Raw genomic sequence first — 19692 nt, 5'->3', positions numbered from 1 at the left:
ATAAATCTGTTTACACAGTCACACTGTGAGGAACTGCCCCTCTTTTGGAAATGCAAGTAATGCAACATAAATCATTACATTTTAGGATGAAGAGATGGGTTAAGGTTACAATATGGGTTTGGGTTATATAAGTAATGGGTAGATAGGTCTCCAAGAAATTAATGTAAGTCAATATACTGTCCTCTGAAATGATGGTAACACAACTGTGTGTGCATGAAAATATTTGTCCTCTTCTACTTGATTCATAAAGGATCTCGTGTTTAAATTTACTATAATGTTGTATCCATCTAATCGCATTGGCAATTTATTACTTTTATGCTTGCTGTTTTATATTTTGATGCAATACTTTGGCATTTAAGGAAATTTTGCTGATTTGGTACAAAGCATTTTTAAACTATATATGTAGTTTTAGCCCCTTGTTCAGAAATTTGGTCAATATATAATTGAAGGACTTTTGCATACATTTTTATAGGAAGTAAATAAAGCTAATGTTTTTTATGTTCATTATGATCATGTCTTTACAAATTCCATAATTATTTATTATGGAAACAATCATTTATTATTAAAAAATGACTGGATATCACTAAATTGTCAACTAAATAACCGTCCCAATTAATAACAACCAACTTCTAATTAGCTAAACAATAATAAAATGAACTGATTCAAAAAAATGTTTTTATTGTGTTCTTTTTATTAAGTTGAGATGATCATGACAGATATTTCTTTTTGGGCAATGTATCAAATTTTATATGGAAAATTGTATCTGTGTCCGAGAAATCACTTTCCACTAAGTTGCAAAAACACCTCTCAAGGAAGTGTGTTAATTCCAGATCACATGACCTGTTCCAGATGATGTCATTTCCTCCTGAAGAAAAGACTGGCCAGACTCCAAGGCTTTCTGACTTATTTAATATAAAGTAGTGTGTGAGTCAAGTGTGGACACTGTTACTACAATATCTTTATAAATAACTTTCAATTTCAATTTCACTTAGTTGTATATATGATATTTAGAAGAATCTTTCTGTAAAAATGTTATGCAGTGTTTGGTTATAGGCGACTGTGTTGATTTTAGGCCTGAAAATTGCAAAAATGTCAACTATGTTACAAAAAGTCCCGCAATTATATAATGGCCCAGTTACCAATTAACCACTGGAGATATGGACAAGAAATTATGTGGCACATTACCTCCTGTAAAACAGAAAAGTGCTGTTTTTACTAAGCCTTAGAAGCTTCAGTAGGTAGATTCTGGTTCCTCTAGAAAGATTCAGGTAAGCCCTTTGCGCTACTTCCAGTCTTTAGGCTAAACTAAGCTGCTCGCTATAGAGCAACATTGATCGTACAGACATAAGAGTGCCATCAGTCTTCTTATCTAACCCTGCAAGAAAGCGAATAAGTGAATTTCCCAAAAACTATTCCTTCAACACTGTATCATGAGACTGAGAGCAGCATGACCAAATGATTCAGTCAGACCAGAACTGGCAGGGGTGAAGTTCAGTAGTGGGCTGTAGCAAAATATCAAAAGCATTTCAGGCTACAACCAATCAATACATGGTAAGTGAGAGTTTTCCCAGTCTCTCTCTCAAACTGCCTAGACATTGGAGAGGCGCTGTGATTAAGCAGGTAAAAAATCGGTCATATTGATCTCTATGCAAGATGATCAATTCAAGTCTGGAAGTGAATATATTTCCCTCACACCTCACTGAAACCAATTCAGAAGGCATCTGTCTTTGAAAAGGCCTACAAAGTACTGATCCATTCTAATTACTAGTAATTCTATTGTTTTGTGTTTTCTTTTAGCCTGATAAAGGAGACAGATGACTGCAAATTACTGTATTATAATTCTGTGTAAATCTGCCATGACTGAAATTTGTAACAAAATAAAACTTACCTAGCATAATTTGCCAGAGAGGCTCTTTGATAATATTAGTCCCGTGTGAATCTGCATCAGTTTTTTTCCGCAGTTTTTTTGTTTCTCTCTGCACATCTTCTGCCCACTTTCCCACTCAAGTGTCATGGAGGCTGCTTTTCTGATTATAAATGAAAGTATGGAGCATTTTGGGTGCAAATATCAGGAGGCTCATGTCGCTACACAGCATGGAGACCTGTTCAGAAAAAACTCGAATCCATCAGAAGAGCAAAATCTCAAAGGATGTTCAGATGGCGGACATGCATGGCAGCGTGTGGTAAGGAACATTCTGCTGTTTTTCAGCAGGCTCAACAGTGATCGTGTGGCAGATTGTTAATATCACATCCAGGGATAATGTTCGCTTATCCTCTGCAAATGAACCACACAAAACATAAACTTGTGACGTAGTGAGGTAATTTGTAAACCACACGAGGTTCTCAGGTCATAGTAGTCCTGTGAGAATAGGGCTAAAGAATCACTTCTGAAACAGATGGAACAAAGACGTCTAGAAACATCAACAAAATTTAGTTTAGATTTTACATGCAAATCCCCAAATCAGCGCTCCAGGTAAAGTTACCAGCAGGTTGTAAATGGTGAACAAGGTTTTGCTACCTTTTACTTCAATATCATCGGGAGTCCTGAGCTGCCAGTTGCCAACATTAAACCATCAGTTTCACAGCTGTTTAACTGTTGAGATCATTTAATCTTCATTCTTCAGATCAGTAGCCTTTTATTCTCTGTAGCCCTTGAGATAATCTTCCACTAGCCTCCTGCTTTGTAGCTGGAACAGAGACCTGCCAGTAGCATCATGGCAGAAAACAACGAGCCTGATGAGATTAGAACTCTTTATTTAAGAAGTGAAATTAGATTTCCTTCAATAAAAGGCAATACTTAGCACTCCTGAAAATTTAAAGCACCAACAAACCAACTGAAAAGAAATTCATATTGTAAATGTCTTGTGCCTCTCTGTGTCAATATTATGTAAATCTTTGGCCATTAATATTAAAATTATAGAGTCTCTCCAGATGGATTTTTTCTGACAGCTTGAAGCCTTAATGTGTGCAGTGATGCTGCAGTTTTGCTGGCACCTTCAGAACAAGGCTGTGTGACACTTTTAAACAGTGGACATGAAGCCAGAAAATTGACAGCTTCAAGACAAATTTTGTCCCCTTGATGAAAGAGGCTCACGTGTCTGAGCGCAGGCAGGAAACTTCAGCTTGGCATGCGTGAAATCAATGTTTTCACACCAAAGGTTATATGTTCCCTGCAGCGACCGTCTTACACTGTGTGTGTGTGTGTGTGTGTGTGTGTGTGTGTGTGTGTGTGTGTGTGTGTGTGTGTGTGTGTGTGTGTGTGTGTGTGTGTGTCTGTGTGTGTGTGTCTGTGTGTACCTGCAGGCCTTTAGCTGTCAGAGTGCGGGGATTGGCCACATAAGTGTGTAAACGTCCGTCCACTCCTCTCAGTAGTGGCTCAGAGTCCCGGACATACTGCAGGTCTCTGGATGTCCGCAGGTCGACCACCTCCATGGACTGGCTCACATTCTGAACCTGACACACACACAAACACATACATGGTGGATATAATGAGTGATGATTATTGGTAGTGACCCCTGTTGTTAGAAATGCTTATGATTGGTTTTGGCTGCTGTCTGATTACTGGCACCTGTTATCTGTTTCCGTACACCTGTTGCTTGCTCACGAACATGGCTGTGTAGTGGTATGATGTTATTCTTAAAGGGCTAGTTCATTTTATCGCCTCTTGTGGGTGTCTGGCCTTGTAGATATATTTGGCTTTATTAACCCAGTAAATACTCTTCAGTGAGACTGCTGCCTCCACCCCAGCACAGCGGTGATAATAATAAAATTGAAATTGTGCTAATTGGGGCATTGAGGAATGGCATTTAGAAATGTTGTGTCTCACCAGAAATACTTGCATAAAATAAATTCCAACATGTTTAAGAGTGTGTGCATCCAAAAGTACAGTGTGAATTAGTTATTTGAAGATTCTGTAGTAGCTATATATCGTCTTGTTGTTATTCAAAAAGATTAGCAATCTGCAGTCATACTAGCAGCTCTGTGAGGCTGCAATTAGCATCTTTGTACACTGGCACAATGATGCTTTGAGCTAACTGCTAACAACATGCTAACATTCCGATGTTTAGTTTATGGATGATGGGGCTACATGAGATTGAAGGAAGACTTAAGTTCTCACAACACATCAATCCGTAACAATCCAGCTTTAAGGCGACGCACATCACCGCCCATGAATACACACACACACACACACACACACACACACACACATATATATGAAACACATCTATCTATCTATATAAGGAACACAGTGTGCTTTTGTTGGGTATTTTTCTAGCAGAGTGTAGTTCAAATTTAAGGTGAGGACTGTGGATGATCCAAAATAGGGGAGACACTGATTCAGGAGAGACGCACTGCCACTGAATTTTTTAAATGCAATTTTGTAAAGCTGTGTGCACCACTGACAAAATTCCTTTCTGCTCAGTTTTAACATGGAGACGGCAGAAATACCTGACACTGCTGAATTGAAAGTTGCCAGATAAAAGGGGCGTGACAAAAGTAAAATGGTTGTGTTTCGGATTTACTATTCCTACGACACAACATGATGTAAAAACACACAGATCATCTTTCTCTTTGAAGGAGTATCTCATTAGATCTGTTTAAACATGAGTTTTGCACCTACAGTGTGTCGTGTTTTAAAGAAGCAAGCACTCCCATGCCTCTTCTCATTAGCCATCATGAGATGCTACCACACTCTTCAAATCTGTTTTGATATTGAATGGAAAAAAGACAAGTGTGTAAAAAAATATAAAAATTATGCAGATATTGAGCAGTGATATGCAAACAAACAAACAAACAAATCCACCCACATATTTTCTACTATAACACATGCTGCGGAGGCCAGAGAGAAGCAGAAAGATGTGAGCACAATACACAAACACACACACACACATTCACACTCACAGCAGGATCGAGGTGTCACTTCCAGAGACACGCTGAGCTAATTAAGATTCATAAATACAAAAGCCTCCCAACAGGAGCAGAGTGAGGAGAGGGGAGAAGAAGGTATTTCTGATAGCGTTCATCTACCTATCTTCATATCTCGCTTGTTTTGTGTGAAGGATATAACACTGGCAGTGAATGGCATAAGGACTTATAATCCTTGTGATGTTCACGTCGGTGTGCTGCGCTTTGCTCGTGCTTTGGTGAGAATGCAGCCTGTATACATCTTGATGTGTGAGGCTTACAGTAGTGCATGCTTTGAGAATGTTTGCTGGCCTGATGGTGTTCAATAATTCATCAATTTCTGTCACAAATCACTGTTACTCCTCTCTCAGGATGCACATAAATTGAGAGAATATGCATATGCTCACATAAATACACACATATGCACTCACATATATGAACAGAGACAAGCATACAAATAACCATATACAGAACCTCACCTTCTGTACAGAACAAAGTGTTGCTTTCCCGGCTATCTGTCAGCCTTTCTTTTGAGTTTAAACTCTCTTGGCATGTTGAATGACTGAAAGTCTGCTGAGGATTCAGCTACTGATGTATCAGGGATACATCTGTCAGTGAGACCTATGTGTGTGTGTGTGTGTGTGTCTGTGTGCATGTGCGTCTGTTCATGTGTGTTTCTGCAAGTGTCAAAACAAAAAGACAGTCCGGTGAATATTTCATTCCAGGACGCTGCCACTCCCCTGTGCTGCATCGCAATGCTGACCACTGAAACATGCGTGGATGCACTCAACAGTCAAACACTCACACTCACACACACACACACACACACACACACACACACACACACACACACACACACACACACACACACACACACACACACACACACACACCTGTTCAGTCAGCAGACGTAGCTGTCGACTCCGAGGGTCTCGTTTGCAGAGGTTTCGTGCCGGAGCGACCACCGTGCAAACACACCTGCCGTCAGGATCTGAGGCTGTGCTGTACACCTGCCAGCCTTCCTCTGAGCCCGGGTACAAACCCTGCACACAAACAGGCTCTGGGTTAATAGAGTCACTGCAGGAATGACATGTTAGTCGTACAATTAACAGAAGGCAAACACCACAAAGCACAAAATAGAATTATGTGTTGTGATTTCACCTCATACTTTTGAGGACATCCCTGACATTTCTGTTTAGTTTGAAATACATAAATACATAAGTGTATTTTAGCTTATACCGTTGTGCCCAATTTTAATTTTAAATTAAATTTTGGTTGAATAGCATTTAAGCATTTTCTTAGAGCATATTATAGGAAACTAAATTGTATGTCAACAAATTATTAAAAATGATCAATCCTGTTGATCCAGCTTTTAAAATTCTTAGCAACAGAGACTGCTGGATGCAGAAAACAAAACCAACCAAACAAAACAGACAAAGCACCTGCTGGTAATTCACCACTCAAGTATTAAAGTAACTTTAAATTAAACCTCATAATGTGTTGGGCTGTGTGTCAGACAAACATTATGATGGACAACCGACTACATGAGAAAATAATCAATAGATTGCCAGATTGAGAAATAATGTTACCTGCAGCCACACTGAACAGGACATTGAAGACATTTAAAATATAACTTATATTCATAATATTGCCAGGGTCATAATTTCCATAGAAACTGTTTTCAAAATACTAATTTTATCCACTCTACTTCTAAAAAAAATCAAACGTTGTTTGACTCTGTGAACTCTATATGACCCATTTCCCTGCTGTTATGGACTGGCTAAATAAAAAACACTCAGATATCATATATTCATCATATGGGCTTGTATAATGCAAACACTACAACCTTCATGAACACTGGCAGAGTGTTATGAATTATTTTGCTCTGAATCCTTCAGGAATTGCTTCACTTAAGTCTGCATATGCCTCCCATACACAGATGTGATAAAAGATGCAAGATAAAAGAAGATACAGAACAGAAAAGACATGTGCAGCAATCATTTTAAAAGGCACATACTTTGATATCATGGTAGCATTAAAGAGAGATAACATTAAACTACATTACACTAACATTAAGGCAGAAACACTTGCAAGCTTTTAATATGTAGCCACTGTTACATAATTAGATGCTGTATTTTATATTTTTCACACTGCACACTTTCCCTCAGCATATTATTCAGGTCAGGCTTTAATCACCAGAGTGAACAAATATTTTCCTCCTTAAAAGCTTTTGTCTAATTTTCTCTATATCTCTGCAGAGATCTCAGAAGGTTTAAACTGGACACGTATCGCGATTTGTTTGTAAAAAGGAGAGTGTCTGCTCTTACTTGACTGCATCAGAGACATCCGTGTCTAAACTGGACATTCTAAAATCAGCTGTGACATCTCCACACTTGTCTGTGTCCAGGAAAGCTAGCAGCATGACTGGAGAGTTTCCACCCTCTGCCTCCACAGACGGAACTGCTGTTCTCTCTGGCAAAAAGTCACAGACTCCCCACAGCTCCCACAAATCTGCACAAAAGATGATTTCTCCCCTTCCTACAGCCCATGCTAATGCAAAGCAAGGCTTCTACTCTTGCTGCTACCATTTCATTCAGATATTAAATTCACATTTCATCCACATGTGCTTTCACAAACAGCCGGATTTCTATAAACCATAACATTAACATAATTTTTGAGCCAATGTCTTTAGTTTAGTGCGATATTTCTTTCCTCCTTTGTGATAATTTATAGAGAAACTAGCTTGGGAAGTAAAACTGTTCAGTTCCATCATTATTGTATGATGCTGTCATATTGTGCAACTCATTTACAGCATTGGAATACTTCAGCTGGAAAATTACACATCAAAATGTATGTATTTTGATTCCTCTGGTAAATCCCTCTTAGAATTACAGATGTGAATCAGAATTTTTGAATTTTAAAACAACAACTTCTAGACATTATAATCTGTCTTGGGTCACTTATTTCCCATTTTAGTAGTGACACATTTACAAGCATGACTTGTTCCTCTCAGTTCTACAGAGCATTTTGTTGTCTTTAACTTGTTATAGTGCCTTCATGCATATAACTGTACCATTTCAATTCACTCTCAGTGTTGTTTTTGCATTAAAAACACAAGTGGCATAAAAAAAATGCAGAAATGAGGCTTTCAGCAGCTAAAGAGTCAGATGTGTCTCTCAGAAGTTAATTAAGGCTAAAAATAGAGCGTAATGAGAGTGAATATTAGACATTGCATTTATTAGGTGGCCAGGAGAAAACTGCAAATGAATGTAAATGTTGCACCATGTCTGCTGAATGTGTAAATAGGCCACAACTGACTAATACATTTGCCTTATCAGTGCCATATGATCCTAATATGGGCTTCTGAATGTGTACCACTGAAAATTACCCTTCAGATTTTGAAAAGAGGAATTCACAGCCTAAGTTAAGATAGTTAGTTTTCAAGAATAAATAGTTCAATGGTATTCAAACGCTGGCACCGCTGCTGTACGTATTGTGGTGTTTCATTTTATTATTAAGTATTCATGCTGAAAGACTTAAGTTTTTGAAGGCCATTATCTATTTCCATTAAAAAAAAAAAACATGTTCTTTTGTATCGTAAAGAAAAGCACAAATACAGCCAGCATTTGCTGAGGTCATTTGCAAGGCTGCAGCAGAAAGCAAGATGCAGGCAATTTTTGAAACTTCAAAAAAAAACATCCAAGTAAGTCATAACACGTTTCCTTTTTTAAATTTTGGGTTCATTTGGGTCCTCATTCAGTCGTGCTGAGGAGACAGCAATTGTTCCCTGAGGTCTGAACGTTTAGACCAAGTCACAACACATCACATAAGAGAACACGTGAAGTCATGAGCTCATTAGAGGCAGATTTAACCAGGTCTTCAGTCTGACCTACTTACTGTTAACATTTTCGAACAATGTAAAGGAATGGCTGAGCCCAATATGACACTCGCCAGCCTGTCACAGTAATCTGGCAGAGAAGCTGCCCTACAAACCCTGAAAATGAATAATGACAGAGGAGAAAGCTGGGAGGATAGATGCATGAGAGGGAACATGAGGGAGAGGAGAGGGGGAGGCCTGGAGGGAAACATCTGATAAATCAATCAGCTGGGTTTGGTGTGGTAACCTTGAAGTCCCATTTACAATGAAGCTGATCAGGGAAGGTGGGCTTTAAAAGACAGGAAGACGTGAATGGGATGAGAATATAAGCATCGGATGCGCCTTGTGTTCGATGTAATTAAACAGAGGAGGACATATGGCACCTTAGGGCTCATTTCACACAGGGGAAAAATGATAAAAATCTACACAGGCAGCTCAACTGATAGTGATCAGTGCAAATAGAGAGAGAAGAGAGCGAACGGGGCTAAATTTCTGCAGTTAATACACTGTTGGTAGGAAGCAGTAGAGAGAGCAGTACAGCACACAATAAAATGTGTCTAACGGCTTATTTCACTCAAAAATCTATCCGTTGTCATGTAGCTCAGTGAACCAGAGGTGCAAACACTCCAGGTGGTACTGCTGTGGTTTAAAGGTATACACTGTAGAGGAGCCAGAAGTCATTTGATTAAAAGAAATTACATATTGACAGTATGCAAAGTACACCAGCACCACGACTATTTCACAGTCAGACAACAGATACATCATTTATAAAGCGCTTTTTTCCTATTATTTCTATCAAAAACAATATTAATCATAACAAAAAAAAGATGAAAAGCCTCCGCTGCCTGCTTTCAGTACCATGGAGGGTTAGTTTTGCTCTTCTGCTTCTTTTCACAGCAGTTGGCATCATGAAAGTTTTTTTCTCTATTTGGAGCTCAAGTGAGTAAAGTTTAAGAAATAGCATCACCACGCTGAAGTGGTGATGACAAGAAGAGTGGGCATGCCTCCCTCTTTGTTAAACTGAATTCATGATTAATCACTCACTTGCATGAATTTTACATCAATAATAGCCCTATTTTCTAATTTTATGCATGGTGTTTGAAAACTAGTTAGCAAGTGAGCTGAGAAGCTGATAAATGGTTCATGTAGTTAAACTGAATTAATAAAGAATAAGCACATTAATGGTTAAAACAGACAAAATAAATAAATTAATGTTTGAAATAATGGCTTAAGGTAATCAATAAATGGTTAGAATTACCTAAACTTAAAAATATGGAGCTGAAACGGGTAAAAGCAACGGATAAATGGCTAAAACAGCTCAAATTAATGCTGGGTCTGCCACTATGAAGTTGATCAAAGCAGCGATTATTTTGTGTGAAAAATCAGTATTTCAACAACATCAATGCATTTCTAATAAATACTTGCACACATCTGAACATCTGTAACATGACAGGTGGCGCTGAGGAAGGGATGATCTGATACAGTTGAGGGAATACGTCAGAAACTGCTTTACAGGAACAGAAGAGCAGATTTCAAAGCTTGTCTGTTTATAAACTCACTACCACCTTATCAAATGGCATCACTGCCCCTCTAACATCTCCATCTGTTCTCAGTCACTTCTTGTGTGTGTTTGTGTGTGTGCGGCAGTGTGTGGGCGTCTACTTGCATGAGAACGTGTGCACTTTGCTGAACTTGCAAAGTACCACCACATAGCAGATGTGAGGCTCCTCGTGAGCCAGAAAGCTAAATCCAAGTCCAAGTCCGCACGAATACGTGCCGCACACACTCACACTGGAATGCATATGGGGGATAAATCCAGGGTTAAATGTCTGTGTGTGCAGTGGTCCAGCATGTACATGTCTGGGGTTGCCAGGGTGTTGCTAGGGCAACAAATCACTGGCTGTCCCATGGGTGAGTCAGCCTTCCCCAGGAGAAATATCACCCCAGCAAGTCTGAGACAGAGCAATCCTATTACTGGTGTGTGTGTGTGTGTGTGTGTGTGTGTGTGTGTGTGTGTTTGTGGCAGTGGGTGCATACTGTACATGTGTTCTTTATGACTCATTACAGAAAAGGTTATTTATTTATTTGTGCTATTTATTCTGCACATTTGTAACCTGCTGTGCTGTTTTCTTTGAATCTGTTCTTCTGAGCATGTTCTTTGATGTATTTTCTGCACCAGTGAACACATCAAATATCAGAATTTGACTCGTTTTCCCTGTAAGGCTAGGTATTTGTTGTTGTTTTTTTCTTCAAAGGATTTTATTTATTTTTTAGTTTGTCTTATCAAAAATAAACATGTCACATTAGACAGCTTATGTAATTATATGTACTGAGTGTGGCTGTCGATGTGGTCAGAACAGCAGACAGAAGTATGTGATGCTACACTGAAGATCACAAAACAACTCAAGAAGCAGTTAGACAAAAATATTTTCTGCTAAATCATGGACTCCTGCAAATCTTAAAGAATTTAGAAGATGAACATCTGGTGGCAAAGATTCTCCAGAACATTTTTTCCCCATTGTATAGCGTGTGTGTGTGTGTGTGTGTGTTTGTGTGTGTGTATAGTGTGTATGTGCAGAATACATACACTGACAATCCTCTCATGTGTGCCCTCAGAGGAGATGATGGTTCCATTGAGTCCGACCAGCGACGGCAGGGTCTGGGACATCCAGTTAGTTACCATAGCCATCGTGCTGAGCACCGCGCCAATCTTCAACATGGGAACACTCATCCTGACACACACACATCCACGCACACAAACTGAAACTCTGGCTGGCTCTCACACACAGTCCAAACTGTTGACAGCAGTCATTCTAAAAGCAGCAGCTACACAACCACTAACCGCAGAGTGTTTGCTTTTGAAAAAGCACAGCGGAGATTTTCCCACTGCTGAAGTCTCTGCTCCGACGCTGCCACAGGTTAGTAAATTAATCCTGGCACACAAAGCACTCCAGATGCCTCCATGTGAAGACACATCAGGTCCGAACATCCAGCGCTCGGCTCAGGCTGCAGGAGATGCTCCTGGACGCGGCTGCTTTGAACTATGTGTGTGTGTGTGTGTGTGTGTGTGTGTGTGTTTCCTGGACTCCTTCCTTTGTCTGGCAGTGAGGCGTTGTGGCAGAGCCAGCGCTGCTCGCTCATTTATCCACGAACTCTCTGCCTCTCCCTCCCTCCACCCTCCCTCAGACACTCTCCTCCATCTCTCCTCCATCTCTCTCTCAACTTCTTCATCCAAGCAGCCAAATCTCCCATTGAACAATATTTGTGAAATGAACGAGCGCACCACGTGAAATATAAAGCAAGATAACAAAATTTCATTCATTCAACATTTATCCTCTTTTCTCACTTCTTCTTAAAATCTCTTTCTATATTCATGGTCCTCTTATTTTCCTGAGCTTTAGTTTCCCCCTTTCATCTTGATTGCAGTCAACACATCCATTTCTTGTCCTTTCTGTCCATTATCCCCCTTTTCCTTTATATTGATTAAATACACACGCCTACATGAATGCACAATGCTCTAGATTGACCTGTCCCCTTATCTTTCTGTGTGTATGTGCTTCATATGCATCACAAATTGGTGCAACACTGCCATCATGTGACCAGGGACCCCTGCCAACTCCCAACTCAATATGCAAGCTGATACACACTAGATTTGATTAAAACTTCAGAGCAAGTACAAGTTGTGCAGGAGATGCTTTGTGTGATTTCTGTCTGTAGCGTTTCCATGGAAGCAAAAAACTCCATGTCTGTAATTTGTTTGTGTCTACCTGTAGTTTAGAAAGAGCTATCTGATAAATCTGGTACAGAGCACAAATGTGACTCATTAACTACAGCATACTCACTGCATGCAGTATATACGGTGTATTGATAGTCTTAAAAAGCAACATGCTTCACTCTGTTTACACCAGGAAAGGCATGTTTCACAATTTATCTAACTGCCACATTAAAAATACTATATGCTTAAATGTGTGTCTTTTGAGCTCCTCCTTCCATTCTCTTCTGTTTGTGGCACCAGTTGGACTCTAAAAGCCCTTTTAAAGCTCCAGCCACACTGTCTCTTCTACCTAACAGCCAGCAGCAGCAGCAGCATTGTTATCAGCCATCACACAGTGCTGATTGTGCATTCACCGCAATAAAAACACATTTTGCAACTTACAGGTTTGTTTGACTCCTCCGAGTTGCTTCCCTTAATTTGGGGTTATAACTGAAGGACACTAAGAAATTCACAAAGAGTCTGTAAATATCTATTTTCCAAGAACACAAAGCTGTTTCCCCTCCATCCACAACTTGTCTTTCAGTACACTTAATTTAGTTATTTCTGGTAACTGAAATGTTACCACATAAGCATTTAGTCGATTAATCCCTGACTACTGAAATATTTAATTACGATTCAAAAACGAAATTTTCTTCTAAAAACAGAAACCACTCCCTGATTTAAGCCTCTCAGTTGTGAGGATTTGTTGTGTTCTCGTATCATGTGATATTAAACTGAATATCTTACATTGGGGTTTTCAGTGGTGGTTGGACAAAACAATTGATCACATCAAGCTGACCTCGAAGAAATCCTGATATGAACCAGATGACTAAATGATATACAGAACCGGTTCAATAATTTACAATAAATTGTTAGTTGTCCCTAAGAAAAGAAAATCTAGTCAATCAACACCAGTGAAGGTACAGTGTCGTCACTGGAATAACTGTCAAATCTATCATTTTTCCCTGCTTTGAACTCTTTTTAACATATTTTTTCTTTAATTGCAACATAATTAAACCCTAATATGCGGAGTAGTGCAGAAGAGGTTTTAGTGCCAGGTGCACATATGGAAATGAGCATAGAACTACCAAAAAAAATATTATTGCCTATATTGGCATATTTGTTTTGTTTACCAAAATATAATCCACTGAGAAGACAGTGTATATCTATGTATGTAACTATTTAGTCCCTTTACTCAATATTGGTATAAAATGGATTATCAGCACCGATCTCAACTACAGAGAGGAATTTTTGGTTTAGCGAACATCAAAGGAAAATCACCAGCAACAAAATGAGAAGAGCTGAGATTTTACCAGTTTTGTTAATTGGGGTTCCATTTACTCAAACATAATGAACATTTCCATTTATCAAATGGTCAGAAATATTAGGAAAAGGCAGAGATTTTTAGCAAACAAGGTAACATGGGCTTTTTGCCTTCACTGCACATAAGCCGATCATGCTTTCTTTAATTTGTAGCCACCTCCAAAGACCCATTCTGAGCCGGGGAAACCGAGTGGAGGATAAAAACTACTAAATTTAACCTACAGCTGAGGTCTCTGGGAGATCAAACAAGAAATGCGTTATTTTCTACAGTAGACATCCAGAATTTGTCAGTTCCGAGTGATGTTTAGAATACTTTCTAATAAAGTTAGGAAAATCTTCACATATATATGCACTAATAAAACAATGTTTACTATGTTATTAGCTGTCAGAAAATGGTATCCAACTTGCCAAACAGAAGTTGCACACAACAGTATGTGTGAAAGGTTTCTAAATGCCCTAAATGGTCTTTACCACAAAACAGAACATGGCTCCTCAGTGTTTCACACCTGGAGCAATTATGTGTAGACAATTTAACTAATCAGCAATAAATATTTCATCAGGCCTTTGTTCTCATCGGCAGTAACATGCTCTTTCTTTCTTGTCTCAGTAAAGAGCCTGTGGGATACACATAGATTATACATAAAATGCCCTTCAGCAAATACACTGAACCAACATGAATATTTCAATCAGCAGCACTTCGGGGCAACGCAGCCATCCAGAGATGGAGAGGTACAACAGAGCCAACATGACAACTGAGCAGTGTGAAACAGCTTCAGGGTATTCATGGTCACTGATTCAGGTAGCTCCTTCTCTGCTGTTTGAGGAAAACATATGTTTTTCAAAGAGCAATATTAAAGTAGCTAAAGACATCATAGAAGGAAAGACAAGAAAAAGATTGAAACTGAAAGTAACCTGACTAAACAACGAGCCAAAAGAATGTACAATAAAATCACAATAAAGGAGAAAGATGTTAGCGAGTACAAAACTCAGTAAAATAAATCTATAATATTGGGATTTTAGTAGTAACTGGAAGGACAACTGTGAAGACTCTAAACTCCTCTGGCAGCCAATAATGCATTTATCTATTCTGTTTTATGCTGTGGATCCAAGAGGCATTTCATTTCTTTGGATGCAACAAAGACCTGGGGTGAAAGCCAGTGAAATTTCTCAGCAAGTCATGCATGTCCTTAGGAGATTTTAATATATTTCCCATGCAAACAAATGCACGCTTTAACTCCGGATATTGAAAGAGTCAAACAGGGACGCTACAAGCCACTTCAATAAGTGTATTATAACTCTAAACATTTCCCCTGCTTTTAAGTCCAGCACAGAGTCTATCCAGTTAAAAACTAATGATGAAAATCTGATGCAAAGTTGCAATAATTTCAACTTGTCTGGCGCACTCCAAGTTCACACAACACAGAGATTAAAAAAAAAACAAAAGTTGGAGGTGGGGTCACTGTTTTCCTACCTTACATGAGCTGACAGTGAACAGCAGCTGCAGCACCCAAAGGGCTCCAGGTGGACCCATCACTGTCCTTTTCTCTCCCTCAGGTCTCCAAAGGCTTGACCCAGCCTTGACTCACACCAGGCATGAAGGAAAAACTACCTCAGGTGTTGCCAGGGACTGCACACCTCCCTTGTCTAGCTCAGAGGTTATGGAGTCCTGGGCTGGAGTGACTGAAGCCCCTCTGGCTGTGAAAGAAGAACCCAGTCCTGGTGTTGGCTGCATGCTGAGAGGAGCCACTCAGGCGCTGACTGGAGACAACAACTGTCTAGCAGAAGGTTACAGAGGAGGCGCAGGGAAGGAGGAGTTGAGAAAAGGATGATTATTTGCTACATGGATAGAGGGAATGAATATACAGTGAGTTAATAGATATATGGGCGCACGTGTTAGTCACAGTTTTGCCCTCATCAGGCTACTCAGAAACTTGACAAAAGAGTACATTTAAGCTTTTCAACTGCAGTTTAACGACAGGGTTGGCACCATTTTTTTGTGCTAAAATGGTCAATTGATTTTGCTAATTATTATTAATGCAAAAATAGCAAACTTTCTCCAGAGTCAACATTTTTATAATTTAATGCTTTATTTTACTAGTGTAAGGGTAAATCCACTGTTGTTTGAATTTGGCTGGACAAAACAAGTGGATGTTTTTAAAGTTTTACACGTCAAACGATTGATTTACTATAATTAAATGTGCTTTTTTTAAAAAATCATTTGCAGGTTTTTTGAGAGTAACAACTGGCTGCAGGCCTAAACATTTGTTTTTCTACTCTGTTTTGTTTTTCAAAAGTCTGAACAAATGCAGTGTTTTCAGCTGCTACCAAAACTGCACTGAAGTTGACATCCCAGTCTGAATTAAATATAGATAACTACAATAAAAATAAATCAAACAAGTCAAAACAGAAGCGAATGGGTCTGAGTCATCACTCAATACTCATTCCTTACACATCACAAAACAAATCATTTAATGGAAAACATACAACACAAAGACAACTTGGCTAATCTTGGCTCACTAGACTGAGTCATGTTGTGTCGGGACACAAAGTGAAAGGGTTCATTTGTTTCAGTTCAGTTTCTCTTTTCTGTAACACACATCATCAGCCATAACAACTGGTCAATACCTGACTGTATACTTGTCTGACTTTATGACATGATTATACTAAAAAAGATACTTTTATTCTGTGGTAAAAAGCCTGATTGCCAACAAATTGTGGTAGATACAGTGGCAGATAGATGCACCGCTGTGTTTTTATCCATCCATCCATCCATCCATCCATCCATCCATCCATCCATCCATCCATCCATCCATCCATCCATCCATCCATCCATCCATCCATCCATCCATCCATCCATCCATCCATCCATCCATCCATCCATCCATCCATCCAGTTAAAACTAGAGAGTCAGAAACTGAAAAATCCAATAAGAGGACTGTTCCATCAGATTAACCCCCGTGTCGTCCTGCGGGTCAAAATTGACCCGTTTTAAAGTTTGAAAATGTGGAGAAAAAAAAAATTTTCACAGTGAAACTTCTGATGTCCACATTTTCAACATTTTTGGGAAATCTTTGAACATTTTTGGTGAAAAAAAAGAAATGTTAAAAATGTTTCATAAGAACATTCACAAAAAAATCAACTAAAATCCAGCGAATTTCGCTGGATTTTGGTTGATTTTTTTCTGAATGTTCTGAAAGAAAATATTAGAAGTTTTACTGATATATATGTAATCACTTTAGATATTTTTCGCATTTTTTTGGAAGATTTTTACTCATTTTTTGAAAGTATTTACAAGAATTTTCTTGCCAAATTTGTTAGTTTTTTCAAATAAAACTTTAAAGGGAAACTTTTAAGGAATTATTGGAATTTTCTTCCTGAAGGTTTTGCAAATTTTCAGAAATTTGGGGAGTTTTTTTTGCTGAATTTTTGGATTTTTTTCAGATAAAGAAACAATATTATTTGGTGGCCATAAATGAGGAAAACAGGAGGGATGAGGGATAATGTAGTTTCGTGTTTACACATGTACAGTAAGTTAGCTCTCTACAGAGAATGTACAAACACCTTTCTTATACTGTTTTTTTTTATATATATATATATATATATATATATATATATATATATATATGCTTTATCGTGATATCAGTAACAGAAAAACTAAAATATTATAAAGTTATTGTCCGAGTCATGGTGTTAATTTCCGTATATAGAGATTGTAGCTTCCTAGCTAACGTTAGCTCCTGCCAGAAATTCATAAGAAGAAGAATCTAACGTTAGGTAGCCAGGCTAATCTTTAGCATGGAGGTAACGTCCGTCCAACACGTTAGCATGAAAACTGCACCTACTTAAATGTTTTTATCAGAGGTCGACCGATATGGGATTTTCAAAGGCCGATGCTGATACCGATTTTTAAAAAAATTTTCAGCCGATGGCCGATATCTAAAGCCGATTGTATAAGCTGATTTTTAAGGGTGGGTGGGGGTGGGGGCTGCTAGTATAATTAGATAATATAAACATACGGACGCTGGGTGTGCAGATGAGGGACGTGCAGCAGCCTCGCTCTGGGCATAAGAGCGCACCCCACACACACAGTGCATCCACAGATTTACTTTCACTTTCTCGCTTGTATGCCTGAGGCTGACACTAAAACTTCAATGGCTAACTTTTACAGTTTGATGATCACACAGTAAAGACTTTTAAAGGCTAAATCAACATTGCATTTTCTCTCTTACCAAGAAACAAATCTCTTACCGTTTTTTTTTTTTTTTTTTTTACCAAATAAGCAGGTGTGGAGCGAGGCTTGTTGTTGCCTGGCTCACTCGGCTCATGCTCCGCTCTCTGAGTGCTGGGGGTCCTTCTAAGGGAAAAGCGGTCGCGGCAGCTGCCCGTACTGGTGCCTGATCACAAATCGGCTTTTTATTTGTAAATATCGGCCGATATTGGAAAAAAAGTCCATATATCAGCCCAAAATATCGGCCGGCCGATATATCGGTCTACCTCTAGTTTTTATCATTCTTTGCTGACTGTAAATGTCAGCAAAGTTATTTAATATATATTTGGTCAAATGTTAGACATTGTTAATCACACCTTGAGTCAAACACCTAGGAACAAATGAAGATATAAAATGTCTTTCTCACCCTCTCCTCCTTTTCTCTGCTGACACGTAGCTAACTTCAGTACACAAACAGAGAAGGGATGAAATATTAAACAGTGTTGGACACTCTGCTCATTAAAGGTTGGGTAGAAGCTTAAAGACCGCACATATGCTGCCACTCTGGGTTTAGTTCAACACAATGTGACTGACTTACATGTCATCCATATTTCATTGCTGTAAATTAGTGGCTAAACGCTGCAGGACCAGCTCGCTGTGTTCATCTTCTTTCTCTCATTAAAGTTTCAGCATCACTGGAAGTGTCCCTGTTAGATGTCCTGCAGATGTCAGAATAGACAGAGGAGGAATGAAAGACTGGGAAGAGGTGAGGGTGAATGAAGGAGGCCAGGAGAGGGAAACATGAATGATGTATGCTCAACCTGCAGCACACTGAATAAAATACAACCCACACACACAAAAAACCCTTTAGTACATTTTTTTTTTACAATGGAAATTACCAACAAAAATGGCTTCATGCCAACCAAACACAAGACCCCTGCCAGAAAATTAAGGAATCATTTTTGACTGAAATATTAAGGTTAACCGGCAGTACTATGGGTTTATTATTTATTGTTCAAAATATTTTAAGAAATCAAGTACGTTCTGTGTGCTGCTGACCTAAAGAAAATGATTCATGCCTCTATTTCTATCCTTCCTGACATTTTAACTTCCATATTCTGCACTTACAAATCCACTTTGGAAATGGTTCAACGGGAAGTCAGACCACATTACATAAATTTTATCATCACTTCACTGCCTTCGTATGACTTTAAGAACACAATTAAGAACAGCAATTACCAGACATTAAATGGATTTGCCCTGAACTATTTTTCTGACCTCAAAGGATAAGAGTGGTATTTTATGCATTGATATCACTCTACTTTCAACACAGTTCTTCACTGATGTCTTTCAGTTGACCCGCTCAAGTCATCAAGAAGTCCATAACCATCTTACAGTAGGAATAACCCAAATGCAAATCAAGAAAGAGAAGTTTACAGCTAGAAACAGCATGAAAACCTGGACAGAATCAGAGGTTGAAAATATATAGCCAAAATGAAAACTGTTGCAACAGGTTGCACGTGTCATTTCAATCCATTTAATGCTAAAATTGTGCCATAGACCTGCTCTCAACCCTGGTGACATGTGTGCAGGGATATGCTTTGAAATAGATGCCAGTACAGTACA

The 19692-nt window shown here is 38.8% G+C and overlaps 1 protein-coding gene across 2 annotated transcripts in view; it reads right to left on the bottom strand.

The window, feature by feature from the left end:
* The window catches only part of LOC111563101 (noelin-2-like), a 33186-nt gene extending 17556 nt beyond the window's left edge, over nucleotides 1–15630 (bottom strand). Inside the window, exons 1-3 of one of the 2 annotated variants that reach the window (XM_035944334.2) lie at nucleotides 15331–15630; nucleotides 5799–5948; nucleotides 3298–3453 (exon numbers count right to left, since the gene is read on the bottom strand). In XM_035944334.2, coding sequence (XP_035800227.2) covers nucleotides 3298–3453; nucleotides 5799–5948; nucleotides 15331–15390 — 366 coding nt within the window. In that variant the 5' untranslated portion in view covers nucleotides 15391–15630. Of the gene's footprint in view, nucleotides 1–3297; nucleotides 3454–5798; nucleotides 5949–11369; nucleotides 11915–15330 lie in introns of those variants that run through there. The other variant, XM_023262016.3, reaches the window with a different exon arrangement.
* Between the last annotated feature and the right edge of the window lie 4062 nt (nucleotides 15631–19692).

The sequence above is a fragment of the Amphiprion ocellaris genome, chromosome 4, assembly GCF_022539595.1.
Source record: "Amphiprion ocellaris isolate individual 3 ecotype Okinawa chromosome 4, ASM2253959v1, whole genome shotgun sequence".
Lineage (NCBI taxonomy): Eukaryota > Metazoa > Chordata > Actinopteri > Pomacentridae > Amphiprion > Amphiprion ocellaris.
This window is presented reverse-complemented; position numbering and strand designations above follow the sequence as displayed.